The 18,357-nt window shown below is 35.8% G+C and overlaps 1 protein-coding gene across 2 annotated transcripts in view; it reads right to left on the bottom strand.

Annotated features, from left to right (window-relative positions):
* LOC109427662 (uncharacterized) overlaps positions 1–18,357 on the bottom strand; it is a 402,590-nt gene that overhangs the window by 26,425 nt on the left and 357,808 nt on the right. For both annotated transcript variants that reach the window (XM_062850046.1, XM_062850047.1), the window contains one exon: positions 5,134–5,645. In XM_062850046.1, the coding sequence (XP_062706030.1) occupies positions 5,134–5,202 (69 nt within the window). In that variant the 5' untranslated portion in view covers positions 5,203–5,645. The remainder of the gene's footprint in view (positions 1–5,133; positions 5,646–18,357) is intronic.

Below are 18,357 nucleotides of genomic sequence, written 5' to 3'. Positions count from 1 at the left end.
AAAACCAGTCGGGAAATGATTATCAAAAGGAACATCACTGTTGTTAGTATCAAATATACATGGGAATAAGAGCATGCGGTTCTTCGTTTCCACATCTCAGAAAGGGGCACATTGCATTTCACTAACATTGAGCCATCTCTATGGATGTATGTGTTCCATTTCGTGCAGAAACTAAACTTGTTCTTATGTAGAAATTTTCAGCTATTTCGACATGAACAAAAACTGATATCATATAACTTTGAGCTATTTGTGCGATATTCATTAGATTTTTGAATAACTTTGGTGAGTCACATCGAGCTATGACAGCAAAAAGTGTTCGATTTGAGATATGATTTAGATTTTCTCGTCTACCCGGGTACCCTACCGCTAAGCATAGTCAGAAAGATTAAAATATGAATGACTCAGTAACGATTCAGATTGGCCTTTTTTAATGTTGATCATTTTTACCCATGCAGGGTTAACATTGAGCAAAAGGAACACTGCATATGTACAGTAAAGAAATGCTGAAGTTTCAAAAATTTTCACCTGTTTTTGCGAATTAGACCGTATTTTCCAATCAAGCCCGTGCACAAGGGAGGGGTTTTGGGGGTTAAACCCCTCTCATTGCCGATGTTCCAAACACTTGGCGCCCCTCCACCCTTTGCCGAAATGCGGAAAACTCCTCCCTTGACGCCTTTTCTGTGCACGGGTCTGTTTCCAATACATATATAATTTCCTCCGCAAACATAAGTTTCTTAGTTACCACCGGAAAACTTTGAAATGTTTCCCAAAAATAAAGGTCATCCTGCATAGTTCAAAATTTCGAAACGTAAACAACGTAGACTTTTTAGAGGGTGGGGGCCACGTCTACGTGCCATACCAGAATCAAAACTTTTGTGTGAACAAAAGTCGACGAAGGGGGAATAGGGGAATTCTGAGACGGCTAAAGTTTGGTCTACGAGGTATATGAACTATTATGACGCTTTTTGTCCTACTACCCTTCGACTGGTCGAGAGAGGAATATTCATTTTTTTTATATATGTGCAATTTTACTTAAAGCTTTTATCATTTTATTTGGTAAAACAATATTGAAATACTTGAAATTTGGATATACAGGGGATAGACAAAATGATCGGGACAGGCAAAATTTTCACTTTTCAAAAAATGGTAGAAACACTATAACTTTTTGAAAAATGCATCAAAAAATCTAAAATTTTTACTGGAAGTTGACCAATTAGTTTTGTATCAATGGTCAAAATTTGGGAAAGATCGGGCTATGCTACATGAAGTTCAAAAGATTTAAAAAAAAGTCATAATTATCCGATAGCCAACTTTGAACTGTTATATCTCCGGATTCAATGAACCAATGCAATGAAATTTTGAGCGTTCTTCACTTATATAATAAGCTTTCGAAAACTTTTGACATAATCTAAAATTGGTAACACGGTAGAAAATTATTGCGTTTAGATTATTTTTCTGATACAACACCAAATTGTCGAAAATGTCAACATCGCTTCAAAATTCGAGATGGTAATTATAGTTTATTTGAATTCCCTCTCATTGACTTCAATATGAATATGTTTTGACAGGAAGTAAAAAAAAATCACCAGCAATAAATTGAAAAAGTAATGGGAAGCATTTTAAAATTGACCAATTTACTAAAAAATCATAAAATAAATGAAATCGCTGTTACTTTTTTTTTCTGATTAATAATTTCAAGTTAAGTCAAACTTTTCTCAAAGCTCATTATGTGAGTCATAAACGCTTAAAACTTCATTCCATTCGGTTTATTGAATCCGGAGATATAACAGTTCAAATTCGGGCATCAGATAATTATGACTTTATCTACCCAAGTAACACAGAAAACATCTTTGAGAATAAACTTCAAAAAAGACGTTGTAGTATAGTACTATAATCGTATTTGTACACATATTATGTTGAAATCATGTTATAACTGTGTTTGGCAATAACAAGTTACTGAAAAATGTAATCATCCTCACTACAAGTTGAAATAACGTAAATTTAACGTTGGTTACACAAGATATTTGTGTCATCGTTTTGCTTCAATAGAAGATGATATGTATAACATCAGTAGCACATAGTTATAACTAGGGACAATGGAAATTCGCGATTTCGCGGAAGCCGCGAAATCCGCGAAATTGGGCAATGGTCGCGAAATTTATTAAATCCCGCGAAATGACGCGAAATCTGAGAAAATTTGGAAAATAACCTAAAAATTCCACTAATTTAAAATTTTTAAATATAAATTAGCTGATATTTTTTAACAGTGTAAAGTAATTTACGATTCCGAATTTGGAAAAAAACGAATGTTTAATGCATTTTACATCTACCTCTTTTCTGACTTTTCATCATATTTTTACTTTTTTCTGTAAATTATGTTTCCGCACCACAAAATCCAAGTGAATTAATAATTATGCATGCAAAACATGCGGTTTCTTCAACGATACGATCAAAAATATGGTGCCGCGAAATTATCGCGAAATTCGCAATGTTGGGCCGCGAAATTTGAGAAATTTTGCCGCGAATTTCCATTGTCCCTGGTTATAACCTTTGAGCACAAACATGTTATTAAAACGTTGTTTTCACGTACTAAATACGTTAATGTACAACATTATCAGTTTGATAGCTCTTCTCACGACTTGAACACTATTTAAGAAACATCTCCTTCACTTAAAAATTCAAGGCAATCCGAATACGATAGCAACTTTAATTTAATGCTTTGCGGTTTGATACCGCTAGAAGTATGCTAAACGGGGTTATAAATGGGTATGTTAATATGGGCCCATATAGCCGAAGCGGTAAACGCACGGGTATTCAGCATGGCCATGCTGACGGGGTGACGGGTTCGATTCCCGGTCGGTCCAGGATCTTTTCGTAAAGGAAATTTCCTTGACTTCCTTGGGCATAGAGTATCTTCGTGCCTGCCACACGATATACACATGCAATATGGTCATTGGCAGAGGAAGCTCTCAGTTAAAAACTGTGGAAGTGCTCATTGAACACTAAGCTGAGAAGCAGGCTTTGTCCCAGTGAGGACATTACGCCAAGAAGAGGAGAGGAGGAGTTAATAGCCTCTAGAAAACTTGGCGCAGACCACCAAGCAGACCACAGTCACCATGGCTCGAAAGATGGGCGCCACCATTCAAATTTATTTGTATGGCAGACCTCCCGTCACCTAAAAATCACTGGGGGTACTTACGTGGCGGCTAAATCTCACTTAGCAGCACAGTTTTTACACTATTTTTGATCCCGCGAAACATACTAAAACAATTAATTGGTATTCATTCTAGAAAACGCACTCAAACTTTGTTATTGTTATACCTATGTTCAAAACAGGTCATCCAAAACCAAACATGACAACGTCGTATGCTATTGAGAAGTAGATGTTCAAAATACGTTGCTATGATGTTTTTTCAATGTAATTCATTCGATTCTAGTGGTATTCGACAAACATGTTATTGAGATGTATAATAGTCGTAATTTGAACGTATTTCTAGAACTTTGAGTTTTTCCGTATATCAGGCCAGATCAATTACAGTGCCTGCTCAAAAGTTTCACACTACCATTTTTATATATAGCCGTTTGTTAATCTACTGATATTTCTGCAAATAATTATCCATCTGGAATATTTTACACATGTAATGAAATAATATAATTTCCTTATTGATAACGAAGACAAATTCTACAGTCTAAAAGAACATCATTTATACATCATAATTGAAATAACATCCCAAAACATTCTGACGGTACTTTGACAAGAAGCCACCATGTTGCATGTCTGAAAATGTGTTTGAAAATTTCTTACAAACCACAGAGATGTCGAAAAACTTCCTTCTTATTTCAAATCCGATGGAAAGCGAATGAATTTATGACGAGAAAAAGTGCTTATTTCACCATAAATTTTGAACGGCACATGAAATTAAGTCATAGTGCCCAAACATCGAGATGGTAAATTACAAACGAAATGTAAGACCCGATAATTATTTTGAGCCATCACTAAATACTGCATTTATAATAGATGCCATATTTATTTGCTGTGCGTGGCTAATAAATATTAATTTCGTGCCAGGAATAAGTAAGTTGTTATGATGTTGCTGAGAACATATTCGATACATAATTTTATGTTATAATAATGTATTGAAAAACATCTTCAGTAACATCAAAGATGTTTTATAAGCCGCCATTTTTTGCGCTTTTTCGGTTATATAAGTGTATGAAAATACGTTTCCCATATTTGAAACAAAACATGGACGTTTGTATGAAACATGTATTATATACAGAATTATAACAAATTGTGTTACTTGGGTAGAATCTTTCTAACTTCATGTAAAATAGCCCGATCTTTCCCAAATTTTGACCATTGATACACAACTAGTTGATCAACTTCCAGTAAAAAATTCAGATTTTTCGATGCATTTTTCGAAACGTTACAGCTCTTTCACCATTTTTTGAAAAGTGAAATTTTTGCCTGTCCCGATCATTTTGTCTATTCCTTGTAGGATAACGGTGCCATTATGAATCCTATATTTCCAAAATTCATTCGATTACGGTACCAATAGTTTCCGTTCTTTTTGTATTATCGTACGTGCTCTTTTCTAACAAAAACAAATATACAAAAATCAGAAACAAACCAAACAGCGATTCAATGCTTTGTTTTGAATAGGATGAAATAGGAAGCATCCTACTGAACAGATGGAACAGTTTCCCAATGTTAATCGAACTGCCCTTTAACAATAATGTGGTATTCGGTGAATCATCTTCGGAAGGGTGGTGGGGAGATGGCCATATACCAATTTTGTGGAATTTCCATAACAGATTTGACCTTGAATATAAAAATATATATTAGTTGAGTTCTGATGTCAGTTGGAAACTTAAAGTAAAAGATTCATTGAAGTTATTCCTAAACAATTTTAGGAAATACTGTTAAATAATTTTAAAAATTGTTATGAAACTAACAATTTTCATCTTTTTTGGTGAGAATTTCTATAACAATAAAGATCTACTATGATATATCAAAAATCGAAGCCCACATCCTGTAACCGAGTCCACCCTTGAAACGACCCCACATTTGATTTGATGATCCAGAACTCCTGCCTTAAAAATTAAAACAAAACTTAAAGACACACAACCCACCTCCTCATTATCGCAATCGCTGTGCTGCTGTTCATTCGCCGTTTCGTTTTTCGCCGTGGTCGTTGGCATCGCGGTAAAATAATTCCTCGCTGTGGGGCTCCCACGTCAAACCAACCAAACGGACGACACCTACAATCTCACAACACACCAACAACGGGGCGCTCAGCTTTCCCACGGGGGCGTCCTTTCTTCTTGTGAAGAGTTTTCCGTTTTTTCTCGGTGCCTTTGTTCCAATCTCCAGCAATTTCCACACGGGTCAAAACACTTCCAATTTCAGCTTCCACAATCGTCGCGCTTCGGTTTCGGCTTTACGTCTTACTGCTTTTGCCGCATTTGATGCTGCTGCTGCTGCTGCTGCTGATGCTGGTGCAGGTGCTGGTGTGCTTCGGTTCCCAAGTTCCTAGGATGTGCTTTCCCGGGTTGTTGTGCATACTTGCCTCCGGTTTTCAACGAATCCATCCGGGGTTGTTTGTGGTTCAGTTGATGCCAGAGGTTGGTTGGTATAGAAAATGCTGGAATGGGAGAGAATGAAAAAAATGTCATTAGGAAAAGCTCCTTCTGTTTGAGAAATGATTTTCGCCAAACGATTCCGCAGGAGTTGTTGCGAATTCAGGATGATAACATTATACTATGAATAATTGTAAGAGTTTCACTAGTTTAGACAGATACACAATGTAGTTTAGAACAATGAAGAACCATGCGCCTCCATGGGTATCAAAACCAGATATTTCAAAGAAATACCCAAAATATTTAGAAAGTTATGATTTTTGCGATTTTTTTTATCAATTTCGCCAATTATTGAAGATTTATCCATGATTCTGACTGTTTCATCTGAAATAATTAAAATTTAAAATTTTCCTATACGCACGAGTTGCTTGGGTCAAGTTGCAGCCCCCTTAAAATCCTACACATTCCCCAACGACCAACAACAAGCAAATCTAAATGTTGGAGGTGGGTAGCAAATGAAGCTGCCACGCAAAACACCTGTTGAATATTTCATCCCACCTCCGGAATTGTGTAAGCAGAGGAAATTCTTTCTCATCTTCTTACGAAAACGGGAATTCTCCAAAACAACAAGGGTATTAAATTCAGCAAGAAATTTTCACACACGCCCACTTTCGTCTTTCGCCAGCCGGTTTATCGTCGTCGACATTCGCTTTGAACTCTCTTTTCCTTCTGATTTCTATTACACCAGGATCACTGTGAAAGGTAAAGAAAATCTCATAGTCCCACTTGTACGTAAGCTTAATATGAAGGGAGGTCCTTCCCAGAAATGCTATCTACCGTTAGTTTTCCTAAATCTTGGTGAACTGTTTGTCCCGGTACCGTGATTTCGATGAATTGATGAAGGGGTCACAGGTGGAAGACCTGGAATTGATTTAATATGTGTATGGCGCGTGGGGAATTATCTACATTGACATGGGTACTGAGAAAACAGTCATCCGCTGTCGCAATTGGACTTTGACAAATCATTTGACCGTTCGGTGGAAATCAAACATGAAGTAACTAGAATGCGATACAATAATTCTCTCAAACGTAATCATGCAACAGAGATTTATGTTAGTTTTAGATAGGGAAAGGTCACGACTTGGAAAGTTAATACTGAATTTGACCCAAATTTACGCTCATTTTATTTTAAATTTAAATCAAATAGCGCTCCTTGGGCTTAAATGGGATTCTAGGCATGAGCGTATATAGAGCGCATTTACTCCACCCCCCCCCCCCCAAGCCTTCCGCCTTCCCGGCTGCAATGTTGTGCTCGCTTGTCATGCATTACAGACGGCGCGCACGACATTACAGTTAGGGGGGGGGGGACTAAATGCGCTCTGTTTACACACATGATTCTAGGTAATTCGGAACAACTTAAATGTGATATAATAGGTGTCCGTGTGTCCCATGTCTAGTGTTAAGTTTCGTTCAGTCTCTAGAATCTAAAGTGCGTTAAGAAAATGATTCCCAAGCTGGGGTCACGGAACATGCTAGTTACACAAGAACCGCAAGTCCTAGGATGAGGTGCAAATGTTTTACAGATTCTGCGACTCAAGGATCACTTATTAGAAATATTTGGAGTTGCAAAGCTCAGTAGTTCCCAATATGGAATCACGGGCCGCACTCATTTCTCAAGAATCCAGAGTGCGAGGGCAAAGTGAAAATGTTTGTCGTATTGTACATCTCAAGCGCCACTACCACGCATATGGTTTCCAGTACCACTACCACCCATTCAGTGGTTGCCAGTATAAGAATTCACGCACCATGACCCCTGATTGACAACCACTGAGCTTTGCAACACAGATATTTTGAAAACATTGCTTCGTGAGGAGCAGAGTTGAAAAAAAAAACATTTTCATTTCATCCTCAAATATATGGTTCTGGTGAATTTTGCGTGGCTCGTGACCAGTGCACTAAAGGATATCAGGCGGGCAAAAATCAGAAAAGTGACTTTCACCAATGCTTGTTCTGAAATTTTCCATCAATAATAAACATTATAAACTAAGAGAAATGTAGAATTTCAAGTTTCTAGCTGATGTAGTTACAAACATATTTAGTATCAAAGTTAAATAAAGCTAAAAAATGTAATTTTCGCAAAAAACAGCACATAATATAAAAACGATATTTTCTATTTAATATGATCATTATCTATTGGTTTCAATACATCATTGGTAAGGTAATGAAGCAAGCTTTCCAACAAACAGGTGGTTTTGTGAAATAGTTGAACAATTGTAAGAAAAACAGGTTAAAGAAGAAGAAGTTGAAAAAGGCATGAGATTCAAATTTTGTTAAACGGTATCTTTTTTTTTCCAAACATTCACAGGCCCAAAGTCAGTTTATGGTCAAGTTTTAGGTCTATACTAACGATTTTCTATGCGAAATGCTGCTGTAAATTGCGGTCTTGGGAGATTCAGCGTTTTTTACGCACCGGACCGCCCGGGCGCACCCCTTGAGATTAAACGACGATTCTCAAACATTCTAGGCAAATTCCCTTGGAAATAATTTTTGAAAGTAAATACACAATAAATTTGATCACTCTAAGCACAGAAAACAAAATAAAAATTAAACAAAAAATAAAACAAATCCAATTTTTTTATGTATCATCAATTATTTGACCATATTGAAAACACGCCCTTTTCAAAACTTGATCGTGATGTTTAAAAATGTTCATTAACAATATATTTTGGCCGAACCAACTACAGAATACTAACAAATCCTCGAAAATATGACGAACATATTTTAGTCCGCCTGCTTGTATGGGAATTCCCCATAGTGCAGTGCTGGATTTACAAATGTGAAAGCCCGGGGCCACAATGTTGTGAGGAACCCCTTCAAAAGAACATATTTTTGCTGATAAATTTAGAATGGAAAAATCTCGAAAAGAAGTATTCATACTGTGGAATAATTTGAACCTGAGAAAATAAATAGAGCACAATGAAAACGATACAGAAAATATATATAGTGAAAAAGCTTTTGGAACTCGTGGTAAATACCCTATAGCAGTGATTCCCAAAGTGGGCGAAATCGCCCCCTGGTGGACGAAAATCTAGTCCAAGGCGACGAAAACTACAAAAATGAAAATTGGGGGGCGAAAATACTATGAAAAGGGCGGTTTTCAATGATCAAAATCCATCTATAATATCAACAAATAAGTTGAAATCTTGGAAAAAAGTCTGAGTCAAAATATACTAAGAAACAAAAAGTTAGACAGAAATTCAAAGTTAGTGTTAACTTCGATTTCAAAGTGAACAATTTTTTATTGTTATTCTGGAAATGTTAGAAAGATTCCTACAATGAATGAGAGAATTTTCACTTTTTTGGCAATCGAGAATATTTTTTACCAAATTCGTTTGAGAAGTTCAAATTTGGTTCCAAATTCTTGAGTGGATTTTTTCATGGAGTTTTCAAAAAAAAAAAGAATATGGAGAATTTTCAGGCAAATAAAAAAAAAACTATGGTATTGGTAAGGAAGCATCTTGAGGGTTATTTTTTGGTGAAATTCACGATTCCTAAAGAAAATTATGAAGACTTTTCTAGTCTTATAGTTTCTCACATTTAAGGAAAATTTGAAATTTTGGAAGTGGAAATAAAACACCATTGCTTTTTAAAATCTAAAAAGCAGTTTTTTCGCTCAAAACTCAACCAATTTTATTAAAAATGATCACTGTAGTACTGTACTATATGCATCATCTGGATAACAGTGAAATCATTGTCATTGATTGTTTTGTGAACTTGAGTAGATAAACTGATGATTTATTGGCCTCAACTATTCCCAGAAATTCGATGAGAAATAGCCTCAAGTAGTTCAAGGATGCTGTTAAAAATTCATATTATTTTCAGAAACGCCTCCACGAAACGTTTCTATTTTTGGAAAATGTCAATCTTTGAAAAGCGATATTGAACTTTTCCATCCCTTAGTTCTTTTCTTACCTGAATGAAACCATAGGATGTAGGACTATTTGGGAAGGGTGTCCTATTTTGGCTGAGTTATAGCGGACAAGTGACACCGCTATATAAGTAGTTCAAGATCAACAGCTGTTTTTCAATTACCAGGAAAAGCTATTAGAAATTATTTTATTTGAAAACACAGCGATACATCCGAGTGATGTCAAATTGCCTTGAAAATAATGTTTGTGTTATCCATATTTATCGAAAAGGATTCTTTCACCAGTTTTATTTGATCAAATATGATTAATTGTTGGTTCTCGAACGTATTTTTATTCTTCCATAAATAGGACACTGGTAAATCAACTGATTGAAAATAGCAAATGTTTATAAATTTTGACTTATCAGTGTATGGTGAACACATTTACAGATTGACCACACCATAATTTTAAAATTTATGTAGGAATGATTTTCAATTGACCATGACCCGCCTGTCCCCCACCCCCCTCTAATCTGGCTCTGCTCGTGACCACGGATTGCAAACCATTGATCCAATGTATCTATATTGAAGATGAACAATTCGAAAAACATTTGCACTACGGTGCACTTTTGGTGATTGAAAAATCCCTGTGATGCAATATTGGGAACCACTGAGCTATATTTTAGTAAGTGCTCCCGGAGGCGTATTATCCGAAAACCTTCTTTTTTTTCGTCGTTACACTTACGGTTCTACAGTAATTTGCTTAGCCCATGACCGTAGGTTGGGAACCGCTTAACTTTGCAAAGCTGCTTAATTATTAATTGTAACATTTGATAACTCAAACTAAAGTAATTTACCACAGGTTCAAAACTTTGTAATTTCGAACTTCACAAACCAAAATCCACACGTTTACGCACTAATTTTCGAATAGCGCTCCCCCAATTTACGCCCAAACTCAGACTACGACCCCCCGTTTTTGTGTATAAGAATATACACTCCCGTGCAAAAGTTTGGAGTCACCCCCTCAAAAACATAGAAATGTTTTTCGATCATATCTCAGTCATCTTTCATTTAATCCACTCGTTCTTAGGCTTCATCGAAAGATAAAAAGTTAGATATTATTTGTATGTAGTAATCACAAATTTCATATGAAATTTTTAGTATTAAAAGTTTACCTAAACTTACATGTTTTTCTTAAATCTGTATGAAAAATTGGGTCGACCAAATTTAGAAATGAAAGTTGCATTAGATCTCTATCCTCTTTGAGAGCCATTCATTAGATTTCAGCGGAAAAAATCATAATATAATTCAAATTATCCAATTAGGGTTGCAAGTCACCGTGCAAAAGTTTGGGGTTACCTTCCAAATAAAATCTGAGCTGATTTTTGGTATAAATCTTATGCTACTTCAGTATCGTCAGACCAACTACACAAAGAACCAATGATATATCTGCCGGGAACTAGCAGGCATCTTCAGTGTAAAATAAACACACCAAGCATTCACCTTACGCCTGGCATCCAAACACCAATGTGTGAACCTACTGCCAACTATATCCCACCAACACTCCGACATTCGCGAAAAATTTGTGCAGACGCCTATATTCGGTTTACTTTGGATACATACAAACGATTGCAATCATCACTTCCTTCCCCTTCCCCACATTGACCAGCAACCTGACGTGGCAGACGCCATTGTAGCTTAAAAATAGAAGATCACCAACACTCGATCTTCTATTTTAGGCAACAATGGTGCCTGCCACGTCAGGTTGCAGGACAATGTGGGGAAGGGGAAAGCAGTGATGATTGCAATCGTTTGTATCCACAGCAGACCGAATATACCTCTGCGTCTGCACAAAATTACGCAGATGTCGGAGTGTTAGTGGAATATAGTTAGCAAATTTGATAGTTTTAAGTGATTTATCTTAGGTACAATATTTCCCATACAAGTCACCCTATAAAAGTTGCATGCAAATTTACTTACTAACATAAAATGCTTAAATCCATCAAATTTGATTTGGTAAAATGAAATATTTTGCATGAGTCGTTAATTTTGATGTTAATTGACCAATTTACCCTTTGATTGCTTAAAAAAAATATTTCCATACCCAATGGTATGCATTCAAAAAAGCCCAAAATCGCATATTTTGCCCTATAAATTGAGGTATAGCTCAACATTGCAACGTGCAGGAGCAAATCTGAGCCTGGATTCGGATTCAGCGGCCCAAAATCTGTCGGAGACACATAAGTTTGCTCTTGAGACATACTAAAAGTAATTTTTTGTTACGCTGTGTACTTTTTGACCATTTTTAGTTCCGCGTGCAATATTTTGACTGTAGAACTGGTAACACTGACCCGATTTTTATAAAACTTTGACAGTGTAAAATTGTTGTGTTAAACTGTTTACAGTGAAAATTTCAGCCATTTTTGTTGAGTACTTTCAAAGTAAGAGCAGTTTGAATTTCACTATATCAAAAACCACATCTGCTTGTGTAACAATGAACTACACTTGAGGTGTACTATAACATTGTCGAACATTCGAATTGTCTATCTCACACCATATCAGAGATATTGAGTTATATTTGAATATGTATGATCAGTGTTGCCAGCAATAATATATTTTTGTGTTGCAATGTGTAACAATGAACTGCACTTGAGATGCACTATAACATTAGCGAACATTCGAATTGCCTATCTCAAGCCGGATCTGCGATATTGAGCTATATTTGAATCTACATGACCAGTGTTGCCAGCTACTACAAAAAATATGTGTTATAAAATGACGTCAAAAATTTATGTATTTTTAAAATGATGCCAAAGATACCTCTTGGGGGCTGTCCATAAACCACGTGGTCATTTTTTGGGAGATTCCGAACACCACCCCCCCCCTTTCCCGCGTGGTCTTTCGTTCATACAAAAAAATTTAAATTTGTATGGACGGTGGTCTTTGCCTGAAACCCCCCCCCCCCCCCCTCCCACTCATAATGACCACGTGGTTTATGGATGGCCACTACATAATCTTAACTGAACAACCAAATTTGATATATTATCTCAAAATCGTGTTGATCGATGTTAAACATTATGCAGTGTTGCCAGTTGCAGAGATTATTTTTAAGAACCAAATTTTACAAAGACAAATACTCAAGGTAAATCTATATGACTTGCTGATATTGTGTTACGTAAGTTCAAACTACAATGAACATGGACACCATCCAAATTGTAATGAATTATTTATTCAGATTTTTATTCGCAGTTTGGCGGTGTTGCCAGCTTTATGAAAAAACTTCGTTTTATTATATGCAACATGAAACAGCGTTTGACGTCTGCTTAAATGATGCTGAAGAGTATTTTATATTGCATACATTCATACACTCCCGATCAAAAATTTGGGGTCACCCTCTCAAAAACATGTAATTTTTTTAGGCCCATATCTTTGCCAATTTGGGTCCGATTTCAAAACCCAAGGTCTCATTTAAAAGATAATAAGTCAAAGAAACTTTGAGCATGATTTAAAAGAAACTTTTTCAAAAAAATTTGTATGTAAACTTAACCCAAATTTGCCAAATTTTCTAAAAAATGAATTTAAACTTACGGCAGTGTCGCTGGAAATTGGGTCAACCAAATTTTAAGATGAGAGCGGTAATATAACCCATTTTCTATTAGCTTTCAACTGCTTTTTACAGAACTTAGCAAAAAAATCTAGAAAAAAAGTTATTAAGTAAATTAATCCTTGATGTCATCGACCAAAAGTTTGGGGTCACCCCTCAATATGATGTATCAGCCAAAAGTTTGGGGTCACTATCGTAAAACATGGAAAAGTGATTTGTTGATATCTTTGTCATCTTTCATTCAAATCTTCTTGGCTTATTTGAAACAAAATAAATGATACTTACTGCATAGACATTGAACCACACATATTTGTTGAAATTTACATACTAAAACTTAACGTAAAGTTGCCTAACTTTTTGAAGTGTGGTGAAATGTGTTAATTTTACATAACATTTTTATATACAAAAATCGTTAAATACTTTAAGTTAAAGACATCAATCGTAAATTTATTTAATTATCCTTGAAATGAGCCAAAAAGAATTAAAATTGAACTATAGATGACGAAGGTATTACCAAATCACTTTTCCATATTTTACGAAAGAGACCTCAAACTTTTGGCTGATACATCATATTGAGGGGTGACCCCAAACTTTTGGTCGATGACATGAAGAGTTAACTTACTTAATAACTTTTTTTCTAGATTTTTTAGCTAAGTTCTGTAAAAAGCAGTTGAAAGCTAATAGAAAATGGGTCATATTACCGCTCTCATCTTAAAATTTGGCCGACCCAATTTCCAGCGACACTGCCGTAAGTTTATATTCATTTTTTAGAAAATTTGGCAACTTTGGGTTACAAAATTTTTTGAAAAAGTTTCTTTTAATTCATGTTCAAAGTTTCTTTGACTTATTATCTTTTGAATGAAACCAAGGGTTTTGAAATTAAACGCAAATTGGCGGAGATATGGGCCTAAAAAATGACATGTTTTTGAGGGGGTGACCCCAAACTTTTGATCGGGAGTGTATATACTCCTTAAGGGCGAGCGAATGCATCATAAATTTCTTTTCATTGGTGACATGCCTTCCGTAAACCCTCAAGGATTATTTTCGGGATTTATCTCAGGACTACTCTGACCGAGATGTCTTTTAGAGGTGTTCCAGAGATTTAGTTCCACAGGTTTTCCAGGGATTTCTCCCAGAGTTCCTCGTGGATTTTTTTTACAGGAGCTTCTTCCGTGATTTTTATATGAAGTTTACTGGTATTTTCCAATGTTTTTTTCTTTCTACTTGAGTCTCTCCAGTAGTTCCAATAGTTTCCGGAATTTCTTCCAGGAGTTTTCTCAGATGGTTCTCACGAGATTACTCCAAGATTTCTGCTGAAGCTTCTCCTAGGATATCTCTCTAGAACGTCTTCCCAAGATTTTTCCAAAGGCTATTTTTTCTGCAGAAGTTTATCCCATGAATAGCCAAAATTTTCCAGAATATCTCCTAGATTTTTTTGCAGAGGTTTTCTCAAGATTTTTCCTACATTTTTCGACGGTTCTCTCCCGGAGCTTCCCATGCAATTTTTTTTCAGTTCCACCCAGGAATATCTCAGAGTCTTCCCAGAGTTCCTATGAGTACTTTCACAGCTACGAACTGGGAGTTTTTTTTTATAGTAGAGCATTTTAGCATTGTATGTATCATGTGATCAGCAGTTGCTTGTATTATTAGGCCGTGTGATCATAATGGATATGCCTTATTTGTTCAATAAAAAAAATCAAAAGCAGTTTCTTCAATTCTTGGAAAACCGTAACGCAAATTGAATTGAAGTCATGAAACCCTCCGAAACAAACAAAATTCGTCAATATTTACCTTGGACAGAATCCGAAAAAATACGCTTCAAGCTGAGCCTTCCATCCATCGCAAAAAATAAATCAGAGGCCGCACGGCCACAACGAACACATGGCAAAAAAAGTAACGAAATTGATTCGGTTTCTGTCAGTTAAACCCCGGAAACGCACCCGGTTCAGTTACTTTTTATTTGCTGAACCTTTCCTTTTTTTGTGGACCCGACATAAAATACTTCAATCACGGTACAGTGCTGAACCTCCCCATTCTTCTATCCAAATCAGGATATTTTGGTCATTTCGGGAATTCTTTTGACGTTTGAGGGCAGTACCTCTAAGTGCACAATCGGTGATGAGCCATCAATGGAACGGCACGGAAACGAACGACAACAAGGGACCGTACTTCCGTCAAATGGAAAGTAGCCCTTCCTTGTAGCAACAGTCGCCGATTGTGGACACGCTGCCGTCGAACACAATTCATCGCTTATTATGACAAAGGGGTCCCGAAGCGGTCTTTTGTGCGGAATTTTATTACGGAACGCTTTCAAGCCCAGTACTTAATGGGAAAAGGCTTCCCGCAGTTTTCCGTGAATGTTTGTTGGAAAAGTCATTTGGAATGAGTTTATTATTAAGACGCGTTTTCATTTGTAATGTCGATTCGTTTTTTCAATACCGAAAGTATTTTGAGTGCATTTGAATGTTTTCACCTTTTCTAATTTAGTGCAAATAAAGAGAAGTTTATGTGCCATGGTACTATATTGCCGATCTACGCATAATTGTCTCATATTGCATGAGAATCCCTTTGTACATGGTTATGCGGTGAACGGCAGTATCAATAGTAGAGAAAACGGATTACTATACTATCTATAGCACCTATGTGCCATCCATGAGTTTCCATGAACATCAACATGTTACCATGTCTTCCTCTTCCCGATCAGAAAGGCGTAACAAAATTATAACCGATTGAGTTATTTATTTCAAAGATTTTTCATAACAAAATGAGTTATAAAATTCGCCGGTTAGGTGTTAAAATAACAAAAAATATAACTAAACTTGCTCTAGCCATAACATAATTATAACAGGTGTTGATACAATTTTAACAAATTTATAACATCGTGAGATATAATAAATATTGGAATGATCAAAATATTATAACACATTTTGTTATAAATCAGATATAAATATGTTGGGTAAAAATTGAGTTGGGTAAATTTTAACTCATTTTTTGGGTAATTTTTATTTAGCGTGTTATTTATTTTTAGTGAAAAGTTTTTTTTGTATAAAAAACTTGCCCCACGTAGTATGTAAAAAACCCTCACCCAGACGGGAATCGAACCAAGGACGCCAGCCTCCATCTGAAATTCGGCGCCTTTATCAATGAGGCTATTTCATCACTAGAAGTGCAGGGTGGTATATGATCAAGTCGTTCTTCGTTTTGACGGCTGGTCTATAAATAGACTCATTTGTCCAACGTACATGGGAGAGAAAATATGACGTCACATAAAAGTGTTCTTGATACAATTGATCGCAATGACGTCATCTTAGGATATAATAACAAAAGTGGATATAATTAAGTTATAATTGTAACTCAAGAATTTGCTCAGCATTTTGGCTTTATCTCATGATTCAGACCAGAAATAGGTGTCGTATCGTAATCAAAGTTGTAGAGATAGTTAATGGCTGTTAAACAGTGAAAATAGTGGTATTTCACCTTCTGTTGGTGCAAGCGAGTAATTAAATTAGAACATTTTGACATGAGTTATTAAATAATTATCTAATGTTCCTCACCATCAAGGAAGTTCCTGCTTATGGCAAAGATATCACAGCGTAACAAAAATTAACTTTTTGTCTGTCTCAAGAGCAAACTTATGTGTCTCCGAAGGATTTTGGACCGCTGAATCCGAATCCGGGCTCAGATTTGCTCTAACACGTCACATTTTTGAGCTATACCTCAATTTATAGGGCAAAATATGCGATTTTGGGCTTTTTTGACTGCAAGCCATTAAGCAAGGAAATATTTTTTTTAAGCAATCAAAAGGTTAATTGGTCAATTAACATCTAAATTAACGACTCATGCAAAATATTTCGTTTTACCAAATCGAATTTGATATTTATAAGCGATTTATGTTAGTTACGATGTTTCCCATACAAGTCACCCTCCAAAAGTTGCATGCAAGTTTTCATACTAACATAAAATGCCTCAATCTATCTAATTTGATTAGGTAAAACGAAATATTTTGCATGAGTAATTAATTTAGATGTTAATTGACAAATTACCCTTTTGATTGCTTAAAAAAATTATTTCCTTGCTTAATGGCTTTCAGTCAAAAAAGCCCAAAATCGCATATTTTACCCTATAAATTGAGGTATAGCTCAAAATTGTGACGTGTTAGAGCAAATCTGAGCCCGGATTCGGATTCAGCGGCCCAAAATCCTTCGGAGACACATAAGTTTGCTCTTGAGACAAAAAAAAATGTTGCGCTGTGTATTCAGTACCGTCGTGCGGGGCTTCTTTATACCATTTTTAATGGTTTTTCAACTTTATGACATTATAACTGCCAGAGTAGTGAATGTATTTCCACAATTTTTACACATAATAATTGTGAGTATGTATGTAGGATGCATGCAAAATTTGAACTAAATCCATCAATAAACAAAAAAGTTGCCCATACACCAATCGGAGACATCTCATATAGAACCAAAGGGGGACTACTTTGGACATTTATAATTAAAACAAAAATGCAGTTAAAATTCAAGGTTTATTTAAAATACTACTTTGTACCAGTACTGTTGTATACTATATCATACATGATTTCAATAAATATATGCGTTTTTAGGTGGTTCTGTGCTACCTTTGGTATTATGAGCAGCGCGATATTTTAATATAGAATTAAAGGCTGTCTGGGGGCCATCAATCCTTTATTTAGGTTAAACGGTCATTTATAATGTGTATCGATACAAATATTCGGTTGTATATGCTACGTCGATACTTTTTGCACGAATTGAGCAACCCTCTGAAATTTATGAACTGTAGAAACAATGCTTACAGAGCAAATGTTCTGATACGTTATGTATATTTTTATGATTCATTCGATGTTTTTGCGCCTCCTGACAAGCAATAAAGGGTTTGTTTGAAAAACAATTTCATCCAAATGAAGGGGAAAATATTGCGTCATAATAGTCCCAAAGACATCAAACAGATTTGAACCATATTTCAAATTCAAAAAATCCATATTCAAAAGTGTCCAAAGTAGCCCCGTGTTTCAAAAGTAGCCCCGCACGACGGTAGTCTTGTGATTGGAAATGTCACCGTTTCGTAGCGTTGGTGTGCATTTCTGGAGATTGTCAGATTTGTGAAATAAAAACTAAGTGTTTAAAGCACATATTTAACCTTACATGATACAACACAACAATTAACATACTAAAGCAATTCTTCGTTCGCTTTGCCTCGCGATCTCAAATAATGTTTTTATTTTCAGCAGTTAAACAAGAAATTCCCC

Source organism: Aedes albopictus, chromosome 2 (assembly GCF_035046485.1).
Source record: "Aedes albopictus strain Foshan chromosome 2, AalbF5, whole genome shotgun sequence".
Lineage (NCBI taxonomy): Eukaryota > Metazoa > Arthropoda > Insecta > Diptera > Culicidae > Aedes > Aedes albopictus.
This window is presented reverse-complemented; position numbering and strand designations above follow the sequence as displayed.